At 45.3% G+C, this 14,206-nt stretch overlaps 1 protein-coding gene across 5 annotated transcripts in view; it reads right to left on the bottom strand.

Annotated features, from left to right (window-relative positions):
- Window positions 1-14,206, bottom strand: part of RAI14 (retinoic acid induced 14) — a 136,957-nt gene that overhangs the window by 116,799 nt on the left and 5,952 nt on the right. For all 5 annotated transcript variants that reach the window (XM_053295052.1, XM_053295054.1, XM_053295050.1 and 2 more), the window contains exon 2: window positions 1,386-1,464. In XM_053295052.1, coding sequence (XP_053151027.1) covers window positions 1,386-1,421 — 36 coding nt within the window. In that variant the 5' untranslated portion in view covers window positions 1,422-1,464. The remainder of the gene's footprint in view (window positions 1-1,385; window positions 1,465-14,206) is intronic.

The following is a 14,206-nucleotide window of genomic DNA, read 5'->3' as shown; positions in this document are numbered from 1 at the left end:
CTTGCAACAATCCCATAAGCTTAGATCCCCATTTCTGTTCCACAAATGAAGGACAGATACACTGCTAAGCCATATTGAACCAGTCACACCAAATGAGCCCCCCTCATACTGAAAAACTTGATGGTACAGTACTGAATGATGGGGTGGGGGTGGGGAGAACCTCTTTGCAGGTTCACCTCATACCGAATGAGACAGGGTTCATGTGATACACCATCCCCTGTGATTATATATTCATGGCTGTTCATACTGAACAAGTCCAATGACTGAAATGGATTTGGATACATTGCTCCCTGGTCTACATCCTACACATTATTCAATGAATGACTTTGGCCCTCATGCACAAGTACACAGAAATGTCTACAAGTTAACTGCTGTTGGTCACATTGTTTTGGCCTGTCCATATTGTCAGGGCGCAGGAAATCCACTCATCCATGACAAATGATGCCTGATGAGTGAAAAATTCCTGAGGAGTAATGTTCCAACATAGCTCAAGGAATCATCTGACGAGTAACATTTTTGTCCGACCAGTAAGTGGAGCCAACATTTTCTTGACCCCTGGTGTCTTGCAGAGTTCTCCAAGTCCTAGCTCTGCCATTTGCAGCAAGAGTTTGAGTTTGTCAGTTGAGAGAGCCACCAACTGTGTTTTTTCAGCTCCCTAGATTGGGATAGCTGGGCATCAATCACCTCACAACAAGATGGATGGGGTTCTATCAAGAATTGTGGGTTTGCAATGTTACTGGTTTAACACATGCTGCTTTTCCTTTAAGAAAGCTCACAGCAGCTTACGTAGAGCTCCCCCTGGTCTTTCATTCATACAGCGATCCAGTCAACACCTTGATCCAACAGGTACCACAACTCAAATCTGAGCAACAATAGTACTGAACTAGCTGTCCCCGCACAGAGTATCTGTGTGCTCTTTGGGGCCGGCAGTTACCTCTCCCCCCACTTCTGCCCCAGTCTCTGCTTCCGGAACCAGGTCTCCTCCCCACTGCCACTTCTGCCCCCCCCCTTTCTTTCCCTCCTCATGGGCCTTGCCTCTGCGTCTGGGCCAGGCCCACAGCAACCAATCCTCTTGGATGTACCTCAGCCAATCAGGCGCGTCTGCCGCCCAGCCAATCAGCTGGGTGCTGGAACGCACATTCCAAGGCACACCCAGGAGAATTAATATAATAGATGATTTGATGCAGTTAACGTAACTCACAGTAACTCTGCAGAACAGAGAACGTTGAGATTTACAGTTCTCCCTTGCTGCATTTTACAAGTATTGTCATTTCCACCCTCGTAGTTCATTAACTTGCAACTTTATCAAGGTGGGAGTGAAGGAATGTTGCCACAATGCAGACTAACAGATATGAGTCAACCACAGTGAGCCACTGAGAACTTACATCACTCTTCCTGAACTTTGCTTTCAAGCTCTTCATTTTTATTCCATTCAAACTTCAAAACCTTGCACGTTTTCGACACCTAGAAAAGAGAAAAACAAGTTTCCAGTTATCTTTCCAGGTTTCTTAAATATCTATACGAGTCAGGAAACTGTCCCATCATCTTAAAAAACAGAGCATATGGTTACATTAGAACAAAAGCTATCATCTCAACTATTTCTCAAATGCATCCATTAAGCAATACCAATGCTTGAAATTCCATATTAACCAAACCCATTTGATCAGATTTCTGTACAATCTCCAAAAAATTGATTTACCTGTGAATGTGCATTTTCAAAGTTAAAAAATAGCATCAGTAAAGTCTAGAAAGTAAAGCAGTAACCAATTTCTGCATACACCCATTTGCTCGTTTGTAGATTTACAGGGGGAACATGGGACTATAATACAGGGACAGAGCACCCAATTCGTATGCAGAATGTCCCAGCTTCAGTCCCCGGCATCTCCAGGTAGGGCTGAGAGAGACCCCTCAGCCTTACCTGGAGATGAGGTAGGGCTGCCCACCTCGTTTCCCAAGGTATGCAGGAGAAAACCTGCCTGAAACTTTGGAGAGCTGCTACCAGTCAGTGCAGACAATACTGAACTACAGGTGAAACTCGGAAAATTAGAATATCGTGCAAAAGTCCATTAATTTCAGTAATGCAAATTAAAAGGTGAAACTGATATATGAGACAGACGCATTACATGCAAAGCGAGATAAGTCAAGCCTTAATTTGTTATAATTGTGATGATCATGGCGTACAGCTCATGAAAACCCCAAATGCACAATCTCAGAAAATTAGAATATTACATGGAACCAATAAGACAAGGATTGAAGAATAGAACAATATCGGACCTCTGAAAAGTATAAGCATGCATATGTATTCAGTACTTGGTTTGGGCCCCTTTTGCAGCAATTACAGCCTCAATGCGGCGTGGCATGGATGCTATCAGCCTATGGCACTGCTGAGGTGTTATGGAAGACCAGGATGCTTCATTAGCGGCCTTCAGCAATTCTGCATTGTTTGGTCTCATGTCTCTCATCCTTCTCTTGGCAATGCCCCATAGATTCTCTATGGGGTCAGGTCAGGCGAGTTTGCTGGTCAATCAAGCACAGTACACTGTATACTTTTCAGAGGTCCGATATTGTTCTTTTCTTCAATCCTTGTCTTCTTGGTTCCATGTAATCTTCTAATTTTCTGAGATTGTGGATTTGGGGTTTTCATGAGCTGTACGCCATGATCATCACAATTATAACAAATTAAGGCTTGACTTATCTCGCTTTGCATGTAATGCGTCTGTCTCATATATCAGTTTCACCTTTTAATTTGCATTACTGAAATTAATGGACTTTTGCACGATATTCTAATTTTCCGAGTTTCACCTGTAGAGGGACGAATGGCATGACTCAGCATAAGGCAGCTTCCTGTGGTCCCACGTAACTTAAGAACAGGGAAGAATCCGTGCACTCCTGGCACTGAGAATGTATATTCATGTCCTTCTGGGAGGGAGACTGTGCCCCACTGAGAGTGGAAGGGCAGTGGGCTTCTCAGCAGTCCCTACCCTCATCCTGCTAAGAAGCCTGCTCTGGAAAATAAACTCTGGTACCAACAAATGGAAGAAAATAATCTTGAAATAGATTTCCTTTGACCTCCCCCACCAACGCAGAGAGATGAATGGCAAGTCTGAAATATGTGTGGGTCCCACATTTCTAGCTACCAAAGTGAGCTGAAAGTCCAGAGTAATCAAAGCCAAAATAATGTCTTGCGAGGAGCACAAATGTAGCTGCTGTCAGACGTACAAAACATCAGATGCAATGTGCTGCCTAAGCTGAACTGAAAAAAGTAATCATTAACCGGGGTAACACTGGAATCCGCTTGATCCTGTGGTGGCAGCAGCTTCTGCTGCTGCTGCTTCTAAAGAAGAAAGAAGTCCTGCCGATGGCCCTAAAAGCAGGAGTGCACAAAGGTTTGTGGGCAAGTAAAGTTTGGGGTGTTGATTACAAGGCTTCATGAGGGTATGCTTGCTGTACCCTGCTGTACCCTTCATGAGGGTATGCTTGCTTGCATGGGAAGAGAGCTGGTCTTGTGGTAGCAAGCATGACTTGTCCCCTTAAGCTAAGCAGGATCCACCCTGGTTGCATATGAAAGGGAGACTAGAAGTGTGAGCACTATAAGATATTCCCCTCAGGGGATGGAGCCACTCTGGGAAGAGCATCAAGGCTCCAAGTTCCTTCCCTGGCATCTCCAAGATAGGGCTGAGAGAGATTCCTGCCTGCAACTATGGAGAAGTCGCTGCCAGTCTGTGAAGACAATACTGAGCTAGATAGACCAATGGTCTGACTCACAATATGGCAGCTTCCTATGTTCCTATGTACCACTATCAAGAGAATTTGCATGGCCAAGAAAAGGGTAGTGGAGGAAACAGTGGGTGAGGATCATGGAAGCATAATTATTTTTAAAAGGGAAATAGCCAAGAGACTTGTAAAACAGAAGTGGAGGAGTATCTGTCCCAGTCATGACTACAGGGCTTGCAATTTGCCCAATACCCATCTCCACTTCCACAAAGGGTAGGCCATTCTGGATGGGAAGTATGAGTCACAGTCAGTGCTCCCTCATTTAGCACACAGATGAAAAAAATTAGAAGGAACACTACTCACAATCCCCACAGTGACTAAGAGATCAGTATAGACAAGGGGTTCTCAAACTTGGGTCCCCAGATGTTGTTGAAGATAAGGTAAAAAGGTAAAGTGTGCTGTCAAGTCGATTTCGACTCCTAGCAACCACAGAGCCCTGTGGTTGTCTTTGGTAGAATACAGGAGGGGTATATCATTGCCATCTCCCACGCAGTAAGAGATGATGCCTTTCAGCATCTTCCTATAATGGTGTTTCCCATAGTCTGGGAAACATACCAGTGGGGATTTGAACTGGCAACCTTCTGCTTGTTAGTCAAGCATTTCCCCACTGCACCACTTAAGGACAGGGAGCCACCTTTATTTTTATTTCTCTATGTATACCACTTTGGGAACTTTTGTTGAAAAGTGGTATATAATTATTCATTGTCGTCGACTACAGTCCCTGTGTTCCTGGTCCCAGGGCACGCCACAATAGCTCTGCGGGGTGAAGTCATCCACCCTCATGTACTCACTGAAACCAGATACAGGCACTCCCAGAGTTCCAAACATCCATCTACACAAAGCTCCATAACATATTACACTAACAAACTCCAACCCACACATACAAACAAGTTGTTGCTCTTGGGAACCGTGTGTGTTCCAAGTTATGAACATCCAACTTACAAACTCAACTTTTGAAACACAATCCACTTGCAAGTTGGGGACTTCTTGCATCTTCAGAACACGATGGGAAACAACATCTTGAATTTCACTTTCTGAAATAATTCAACCTTGGGAGGAACACAGGAAGCTGCCTTATAATGAGCAACAACACTGGTCCATCACTAGCAGCAGCTTTCCAAGCTTTCAGGCATGCATCTTTACCAACCCTACCTGAAGATGCCAGGGATTGAACCTGGGACCTTTGGCATGAAAAACAAATGCTCCACCAAGGAGCTACAGCCCCATCCCCTCAAGAGAGAGCGCGCCCTTGAGAAAGGCAGGCCTCCCGCTATCCTGCCTAGTATAGGTTTCAATGAAGTTGCATAGGAAGCTGCCATATACTGAGTCAGACCACTGGTCTATCTAGCTCAGGATTGTCTTCACAGAATGGCAGCGGCTTCTCCAAGGTTGCAGCCAGGAATCTCTCTCAGTCCTATCTTGGAGAAGCCAGGGAAGGAACTTGGAACCTTCTGCTCATCCCAGAGCGGCTCCATCCCCTGAGGGGAATATCTTACAGTGCTCACACTTCTAGTCTCCCATTTATATACAACCAGGGTAGATCCTGCTTAGCTAAGGGGACAAGTCACGCTTGCTACCACAAGACCAGCTCTAAGGTAGATGTGCTCTAGATGGAATAATTAAGCACCAAAATTCTAGGCAAGGTATCCAGACGTGCTGTCACTGATCAGCTCTATGCTCCTTCGATTCTGCTCCTTCAATTCTTGGTGAAGATCATTAGGAGCTCATGAATCGAAGGATGCTTGCAATCTTGCTCCTCAGACTGCTTGGAAAACACCTTTGAAGGCCACTTCTGAGAGTTTAGTTTCTAACCATCCATCACACAGGGATTGGCCATGGGAGCTAGAGCCAGAGTGGGGTGGAGAGGGGCACACAAGGCTTTTCTCCCTGTTCATGGGTGCTGGAAGGACCAAGATTGGAGAGAACTTTCTCTAGAGCTTTACACACCTCCTTGGGAGTCAATTTTGTCATGACTCATATGCTGAGAAACCTTCACTGACAGTTCTGACAAGTGATGAATGACTCACAGGCGCTACCTGGAAAAAGTACCCATTTGCAGAGAAACAGCTGCTTCACACGTCTGCCAAAAAACGTAAAAAGCCTATCAAAGTATGTCCACGGCTACCAATTATAGAGGGAAAAAGAACTTCACGCAAAAATATTCTCTCCTCTTATGTACCCTACCCACAACTCAAAGCAGATGGTAAGGATGCCGGTTTGTTCTGGCCTGGCTGGGACCGAGCACTAGAGCTGTCCCTTCTAGAAAGCAGATATGGAGTCCAGCTTATGGAAAGCTTCAGTTACAGGAAGCAGTGCTTTCTGCCAGAGGAATGAAATAGACTCCATCATTCTTAAGGCGAGACATAATTTCAGCATAGGCCAAAGAGAAAGGTAGTTTTTCCCCCGGGACAGAGGAAGACACCCAAGTTTTGAAGCTAGCTGGCAAAGAGCCAGCGCAGATAGAATACCAGGCTATCTGGTATTTAGTGGATGGAATACCAGGCTAGAGAGACCTGGGTTCAAATCCCTGCTTGCCAATGAAATTTGCTGTCCAAGCATGATCCAGGCACTCACTCTCAGTCCAACCCACCTCACAGAGTTGTTGCAAGGACAAGACAGTGGTGGGACTATTCTGTACTCCATTCTGAGCTCCTGAAAGGAAGGGCAGAACAAAAACAAGAACAAGCCTTCTACAGCAAATCCATCTATCTGAGTATTCTCTTCCATGATTCATCCTGCCCACAGCCGAGTATAAATGAATACAATGCATCCAAGGATAGGAACATAGGAAGCTGCCATATACTGAGTCAGACCATTGGTCTATCTAGCTCAGTACCATTTACTCAGACCGGCAGCAGCTTCTCCAAGGATGCAGGCAGAAATCTCTCTCAGCCCTATCTTGGAGAAGCCAGGGAGGGAACTTGGAGCCTTGATGCTCTTCCCAAAGTGGCTTCATCCCCTGAGGGGGAATATCCTGCAGTGCTCACACTTCTAGTCCCCCATTCATATGCAACCAGGGCAGACCCTGCTTAGCTAAGGGGACAAGTCACGCTTGCTACCACAAGACCAGCGGAACTGATCGTGCTTTAAAGACTAGGTCTACTCTTCTGGGTGTGTTTGCTCAGCTTCAGAACATAAGAACAGCCCTATTGGAAAGCCCCAAGGCCTATCTAGTCCAGCATCCCACTTCACACAATGGCCCACCAGATGCCTCTGAGAAGCCCACAGGCAAGAGGTGACGGCATGTTCTCTTTCCTGCTGTTGCTCCCCTGCAAATGGTACTGAGAGGCATCTTGCTTCCAAGGCTGGAGGTGGACTTCTAAAAGAACAGATATTATGAGCATCCCCAGTTCACTCTTTTCAGAAAGAAACCGGCCCTGGAAATTCTTATTGCTCTGGAAAGCAAGGAGTGCCAAAACAGCATTGAAGTAGATGGAGGGTGAGGCTGAACATTGCACCTAGAGTTTTAAAATGGACTACTGAAGCCAGTTGCCCTACACAGACCAATCTTCTTCTATATATTTAGTTCTCTTAAACGTACCCGTCGCCAATCCCATGTGTGGCAGCTCTCGTTTACGAGCAGCTGCCTGGATAGTGACGGGGATGGGATGGGGGAGAAAACAGCGGGGAGCAGGAGGCGGTGGCGGGCCGGCCTGGCTGCCAGGAGGAAGAGGAGGCAGCGGCGGGCTGGCCCAGCCACCGGGAGAAGGAGACGGCGGTGTGCCGGCCCAGCCACCAGGCGCAGGAAGAAGAGGGGAAGGCAGTGGGGGCAAGCCAGCCCGGTCACCGGGAGGAGGAGGCCGCTGCCTGGAGTGGGCAGGCAGGAGGAGGGCTAGCTTTCCGGCCAGCCCACCAGCCAGAAAGCACTGGGGGGGGGAGGGGGGAAGAAGTGGGCTGGCCTACCTGCCATCCAGAAAGCGCGGGGGGGGGGAGAGAAGTGGGCGGGGGAGGGAAGAAGCAGCGGGCCAACTGGCCAGAAAGCCGGGTGCGCCGGCAGGGGCGAGAAACAGGCAGCGGTGGTGGGTGGCCGGCCAGAGGTGCAGATGCTCTGCACCCAGCCCAGCTAGTAAGAAATAAAGCAGCAAACAATTACATCCAGTGTTCCTCCTAAGGCATGTACACGTGCGGGCGCTCACAAGTTTTTTGATGTCCGCTCAGTTAATTTTAAGTCTTGCTCTGGTTGAACTAGGAAGGCCCCACTCTGAATGCATGTGTGCACACAATGCCTTGCTACTGCCACCCAGAACAAAACTCATTTCGCACAAAGATTTTAAAAAAAACTAGTGAGAACACTGAAGAGAACACTGATTACATCCTCAATAAATGCAGATATATCAGAGGGCAACACAATCTGATACGCCTCAGGGCACAAGCTTGAAGCCATTACCTTCTTTGTGGGATTTTCTACAGTTATCCCCTATTAAATTTTGGCAGACACTCATCTAAAGCATGTTCAGCTGGTCTTCCAGATATATGAATAAGCAGCTTCTATTGTGTCAGTTCAAATATACACATCACAGGAATACTGATCCAGCTATTCCTAGGACTCTGGAAGGGATACCCTACAGAGAGCTGCAGTTGAGGATTTTTGTTTTTGTTTTAACACACACATTAATTAGGCGGTAATGAATAGTCACCAGCTCCATTAGACATTTTAAAATACTGTACTGCAATTTCCATGTTTTCTGGAGCCTCTTTACTGATGGAATCACCAGTTCCCAACTTTCCATCACACTCTGGCAGGATCAAGGAACAGAATCGTGGACAAGGCTATTTATTACTGTTGTAAGCCGCCCCAAGCAGCAGTGCACTGGAGGGGCGGGGTATAAATATTTTAAATAAAGATATATAAATATATATATTCAGACGAGGAGTTCCCAGCTAGGGAACCGCCCTGGGACTTTTTTATATGAGGCGGTATAGAAATGTACTAAATAAATAATTTATAATTAATTAAGCAACAAGGTGCTTAGAATAAGAATAAGAGAATAGGTTTAGCCTCTAGTCTAGTCTAGTTTAGCTTCCAAGAATATGTTTAGCCTCTAGTCTAGTTGGAGCCCTGAGTGACCCCTTTAGGAACATAAAACAGGCCTTGAACAACAACATTTAGATCTAGGAGCCAGGCCAAACATTTAGAAACCAGACAATAGACACTTGACAAAATTACCAGACTTAGGGACAGACACTTGGGGAGGGTAGGAGCATCTGTTCCCACATTACAAGCAACACTTGGAATAAAAACAGGACTGCCTAGGGCAAAGATTTTATTAAATAAAAAGTTAAATTAAAGATAAGTGTCTAGGTGCCATGGCTCCCTGGCACCTGGGATTTGTCAAGCCTGACACAGGAAGCTGCTTTATGGAAGCAGACCATTGGTCCATCTAGCTCAGCATTGTCTACACCAGGCCTATTCAACTTCGGCCCCCAAGCTGTTTTTGAACAACAACTCCCATAATCCCCAGCCACAGTGGCCAATAGCCAGGGATTATGGGAATTGTAGGCCAACATCTGCAGGAGGGCCAAAGTTGAGCAGCCCTGGTCTACACCAACTGGCAGAAGCTCTCCAAGGTTCCAGGCAGGGGTCTTCTGAGTCCCACCTAGAGATGCAAGAAATTGAACCTGGGACTTTCTACATGCAAAGCAGATTCCCTACAACCGATCTACAGTTCATCCCTACAGTGGCTGAAATTTTAAAAATGGAGGTCTGGTGTGGCAGGAGGCCTCCAAAAGTAGGTTTTGAGGGGCCTCGCGGTGGGGGGGACCTCGTGGCGGGGGTGTTTCCGAGTGCCAAAATTACCTAGGTGCACCCCTCTCTGAACCTGCCAGAGGACTTGGGGAAGAGAGCATGTTGACTTGGCTTACTAGCCTGTCATTTTTTTTTAATACTTGCCTGTACTCCTGACAATAGGTAACTTGGCCAGGTTCATGGGGCATGTGGTGCATTGCTGTGTGTAGGGTGCAGTGAAACACTATGCATGCCAAGCACACACACACACACACAGGTCTTTGCAATACAAAACCTTCCATCGCATGTGATCTGCCTGTCACTAGCAGGCATTCTGCTAGTCAACTGGAGAAAACTCCAGAATTCCAAGCTCAGGGATCTAACCGCTTTCTGTTACCTTGGCTCTGCAGTGATGGCAAAAACATTAAGATGAGAATTAGTGCCTCATAATTCCTATGATCCTCCCACTACAGAAGATGGGGAAAGCCCTTGCAAACAATAAAGGATGGATCACTCTGTAGGCATTTGAGAGATATGCTCTTGAAGAGTGCCGTTCTGCGGGCATTAGCAGAAAAGAGATCAGTGTATTAAGCTGTGTTGAACTAGGGCAAATGCACATTGGCTGAAGAAATAAAATAATCCTGAACATTAGAAGAACTGTGAAACAGGGATACAGCAATTCATCAGTAGAGATTTCTGCCAACTTGGAGATACTTAAGAAATCAACACAAAGATTATATTGCTACAACGTAATAAAGCGCATGCACTTTTCCTAACCTGGAGGAAAAAGAGAGTAAATGGAACTTACATACAAGTCCACTGATGCATTCAGCAAAAATTCAAGATTAAAAGTTTAGTGATTTGCATTAATTTAAAAAATCAATTCGGGAAATGGCTTTCATTTAAAATATACTATGCATCAATGTCCCCAAAAGTTAAACAGATTATCAAAGGAATCTCAAAACATTACACCCATGTGCAATGAAATAGATCGAACACTGATCGAACACTCACCTCCACCGCCACGTGTGACTCAACGCAAAAAATATGCATGGTTTAAAGTGACTCTCAAAAAGGTGGATGTGGTCAAATAGTTGTAATGAGAGCCTCCACATATATGTGAGGTTTGAAGTATCCAAACGTTTCAGCCAAAGTCTGCGACAGATTTACTTAAGCATAGGGCCATGAGAGGTGGGAATATTTAGCACATATTTTCCATTATAAAAACACCATAACACAGGCATCCCCAAACTGCGGCCCTCCAGATGTTGCTGAACTACAACTTCCAGCATACCCAGCCACAAAAAATTGTGTCTAGGGATGCTGGGAGTTGTAGTTCAGCAACATCTGGAGGGCTGCAGTTTTGGGATGCCTGCCATAACACATCATCCACAATGTACCACCGATAAAAAAGCCTTGCAAAAACAGTCGCCTGCCCCAGCTTATAAAAGCAGAATCCCACCATCTCTCCATTAAAAGGTCATAAGAGGAATTCTCCAAAAGATCTCCCTTGTCCCTTCTACACGGTCCCTCCTCTTGGTTCATTAAATAACATTCCTTCTGCGCCACTAACCCAGTTTTTATCTTCAAGTATGAAGTTCTGCTGACAGTCAGGGCTGCTCCATCAATTAGCCACAGGCACGCCGTTATACTGCAAGAGACGGCTCTACTGCCAACTTCAATATCCAGCCTTGTCACATCCATCAAGCAGCCACCCTCCAGCCAAACTCTCTACCAAACCTACAGCTCAACTGGAATGCGTTACACTGTGGCTCGGTTATTGCTCATTTCTATTTGCACACAGTATTTTCCCATACCCATATTTAAAAAAAGAAACTGACCACTCCACCCAGTGCTTTTGCCATGACTCTCATATTTAAATACATATCTATTGAGGCTCTGTTCACACTGCTGTTATTTCAGTTCAATCTACTGACACGGATTGAGAATTCTCATTTTTTAGCCTACTTTCTAAAAGGAAGAAGGCTTATGAGATCACCATGCAGACATCTCCAAATCCACTTGCCAGCTCACCAGTGGCAGGTGTCCCCAGCCCTCTGGCAAGCAGGATACCCAGCAGCACACAGGTCTCCTCACCAGAGATCTCATTTCCACTGCTATTTTTGAGAAGGTAAGAAACAGCAGGAATCCTTTCCGAGCAGTAGGAGAGAGCTCCCACAGTTTCTTATTATTATTTGTTTAAAATATTTATACCTTGTCCCTCCAATATACTACTGCTCGGGGCAGTGCACATCATCAACAAAACAGTAAAATAAAGTAGAGTTGTGCTGTCAAGTTGGAGTTGACTCCTGGCAACCACAGAGCCCTGTGGTTTGCTTTGGTAGAATCCAGGAGGGGTTTACCGTTGCCATCTCCTGCACAGTATGAGATGATGCATTTCAGCATCTTCCTAGATTGCTGCTACCCAATATAGGTGTATCCCATAGTCTGGGAAACATACCAGCAGGGATTCAAACCAGCAACCTCTTGTTCGCTGGGCAAGTTGTTTCCCTGCTGTGCCATTAGGTGGCTCAATGAAACAGATACAATGTAAAATAAAACATTAATAAAGTTAAACAAGTTAAAAGATCCACACTTAAAATTACAAGTTTTAATAGTTTCGAATTAGAAGTTAATAGAAAACTAAAAACTGAACAAAAAACCTACCAGATATAAGCAGCAGATAAACACTAAAAGGACTCTTTAAAAAGAGGTGTTTTAAATAGTTACAAAACAAAAACAAAACACATCTCCCTATCTCAGTGGGTATGGCAGAAGACCAGCTTCTCTCCTAAGCCCTCTGCCTGTGTGCCAGGAAAGGATCTGAGAGAAGAAGGAGGGTTGGTGGCAATCACAAAACAATGGCTGACTAGTTATCTAAGACTAAATATGTGGATCCCTGTCACCACGACGAATTATGTTTGCATTTAGACTGATATAAACCAAATTCACAGTACAGGGAGGAGGGTATTTTTGCCGACCCACCATGGTGGTTCAGGATGGCAGCCATGCATGTACGGGTGGCCCTCGTGATTTGAAGGGGTTCCATTCTCACCTATAGGCACAAATATGGAAGCCATGAATAATGAAAAATTACCTCATGGGAATCTAGGGGTTAGGTCCGACACACACAGAAAAGGCTAAAAATTGGGCAGTGGGGGAGCATAAATTAGATAAATAAAGTACTCTACCTTGCTCTCCAGGTCTCTAGCTCTCCTGCAATGCACCCCGCCAGCTCCCAATTCCTCCATTTGGGGGGGGGGGAATCACAGGGATTTTTTTTTTTTAGCCCCACAAAATGTGCCTACAGTGTGGCACTGTAATGACACTGGAGGTCATTTCTGGTGGCCCTGAAACTGTGGATAGTCGAAAATAACCTATTTTTGCACCTGTGGATATGGAAACGAGGTCTCTAGGATCTCACTGTGGATATGCGAAACTGCTGTTGCTGGAACTGCAGATAACAAGGGTCACCTATATAGACAACACCCTTTGTCACTCACATTCTGAGAGCTGGATGCAAACCCAATTCACAGCACATAGGAAGGGGTCCAAAGTAAACATCACGATGTTTTTAAGAAGAGGAAAGGAGGATCCATTAGCTTTACTTCGAATGACTTGTTGAATGCAGAGTATTCTACATGTGTTCTTTTGTGTTAAAAAGAATTTATATGGTCTCTTCCTATTGGCTGCAGCACCTCAAGAGAATCAGAGGGTTAACCAGCATTTCCAACTGCTGTGGAGTCATTCTTTCTTGCAGACCTGCTAATAAAGACATCAGAGTCTTCCCCAACACCTTGTACAATGCTGTACCTGGATGCTCAAGAGGGAAACTGTCCAGTGTTCAAGCATCTCAGGCAGCTAAGATATTGCAAAGAGATGCTATTCTGGACCTTTTCTCAACAAGGCTTGATTTGCCCATACTTGTCCAATTACTCCTCCCTGTGTTGTGACTTGATGTGTTTTTACTGAATGTTTTAATGTTGTGTTGTGAGCCTCCCAGAGAACAATTTGTTGTGGGGCAGCTAACAAGTTTATTATTCGTAGTAGCAGTGTACATGATTATATGTATCCTCATAACAATCTTGTGAGGTAGGCTAGACACAGAGATACTGCCAGTGTTCCCTCCAACAGGGATTCCCAGATGTTGACTACAATTCCCATAATCCCCAAGCAAAAGCTGTTGCAGCTGGGGATTCTGGGACTTGTAGTGAACAACACCTGGGGATCACTGTTAGAGCAAACACTGGAGTCACCCAATGAGTTTCATGGCTGAATTGGGATTTGAACTCTGATCTACCCAGTCCTAGTTCAACACTAATCACTATACTACACTGTGGCCCAGGTCCCAGAGGTTAAACACAACTGGATTCTCAATACTAGGAACATGAGGTATCCTGAAACCAAACTCAATTCTATATATCTAAAACCCCATCTACATAGGAACAAATAAGTTGCCAGTAAGCCTTCCCCCCAACACACACCCCACTCCAAAGTATCCCATAAACCTGTACTGCATCCTAGAATTTGACCCTGCAAAGTTCATCTAGGATGTAGATGCTGGAATTTTAAAATCTGACAAGAGAATTTGGTGACTTAAGACCAATTATAACTGGAGAAGCGGGGGGGTTGGGGTTTGGGGGGGTTGGATTTTTTTTAGGGGGGTGGGGGAATCTCAAGATGCCTGAAAATAAGTAACCACCCAGA

This window comes from Hemicordylus capensis, chromosome 2 (assembly GCF_027244095.1).
Source record: "Hemicordylus capensis ecotype Gifberg chromosome 2, rHemCap1.1.pri, whole genome shotgun sequence".
NCBI lineage: Eukaryota > Metazoa > Chordata > Lepidosauria > Squamata > Cordylidae > Hemicordylus > Hemicordylus capensis.
Note: the sequence above shows the minus strand (reverse complement) of the source record. Positions and strands in the feature narration are given on the sequence as shown.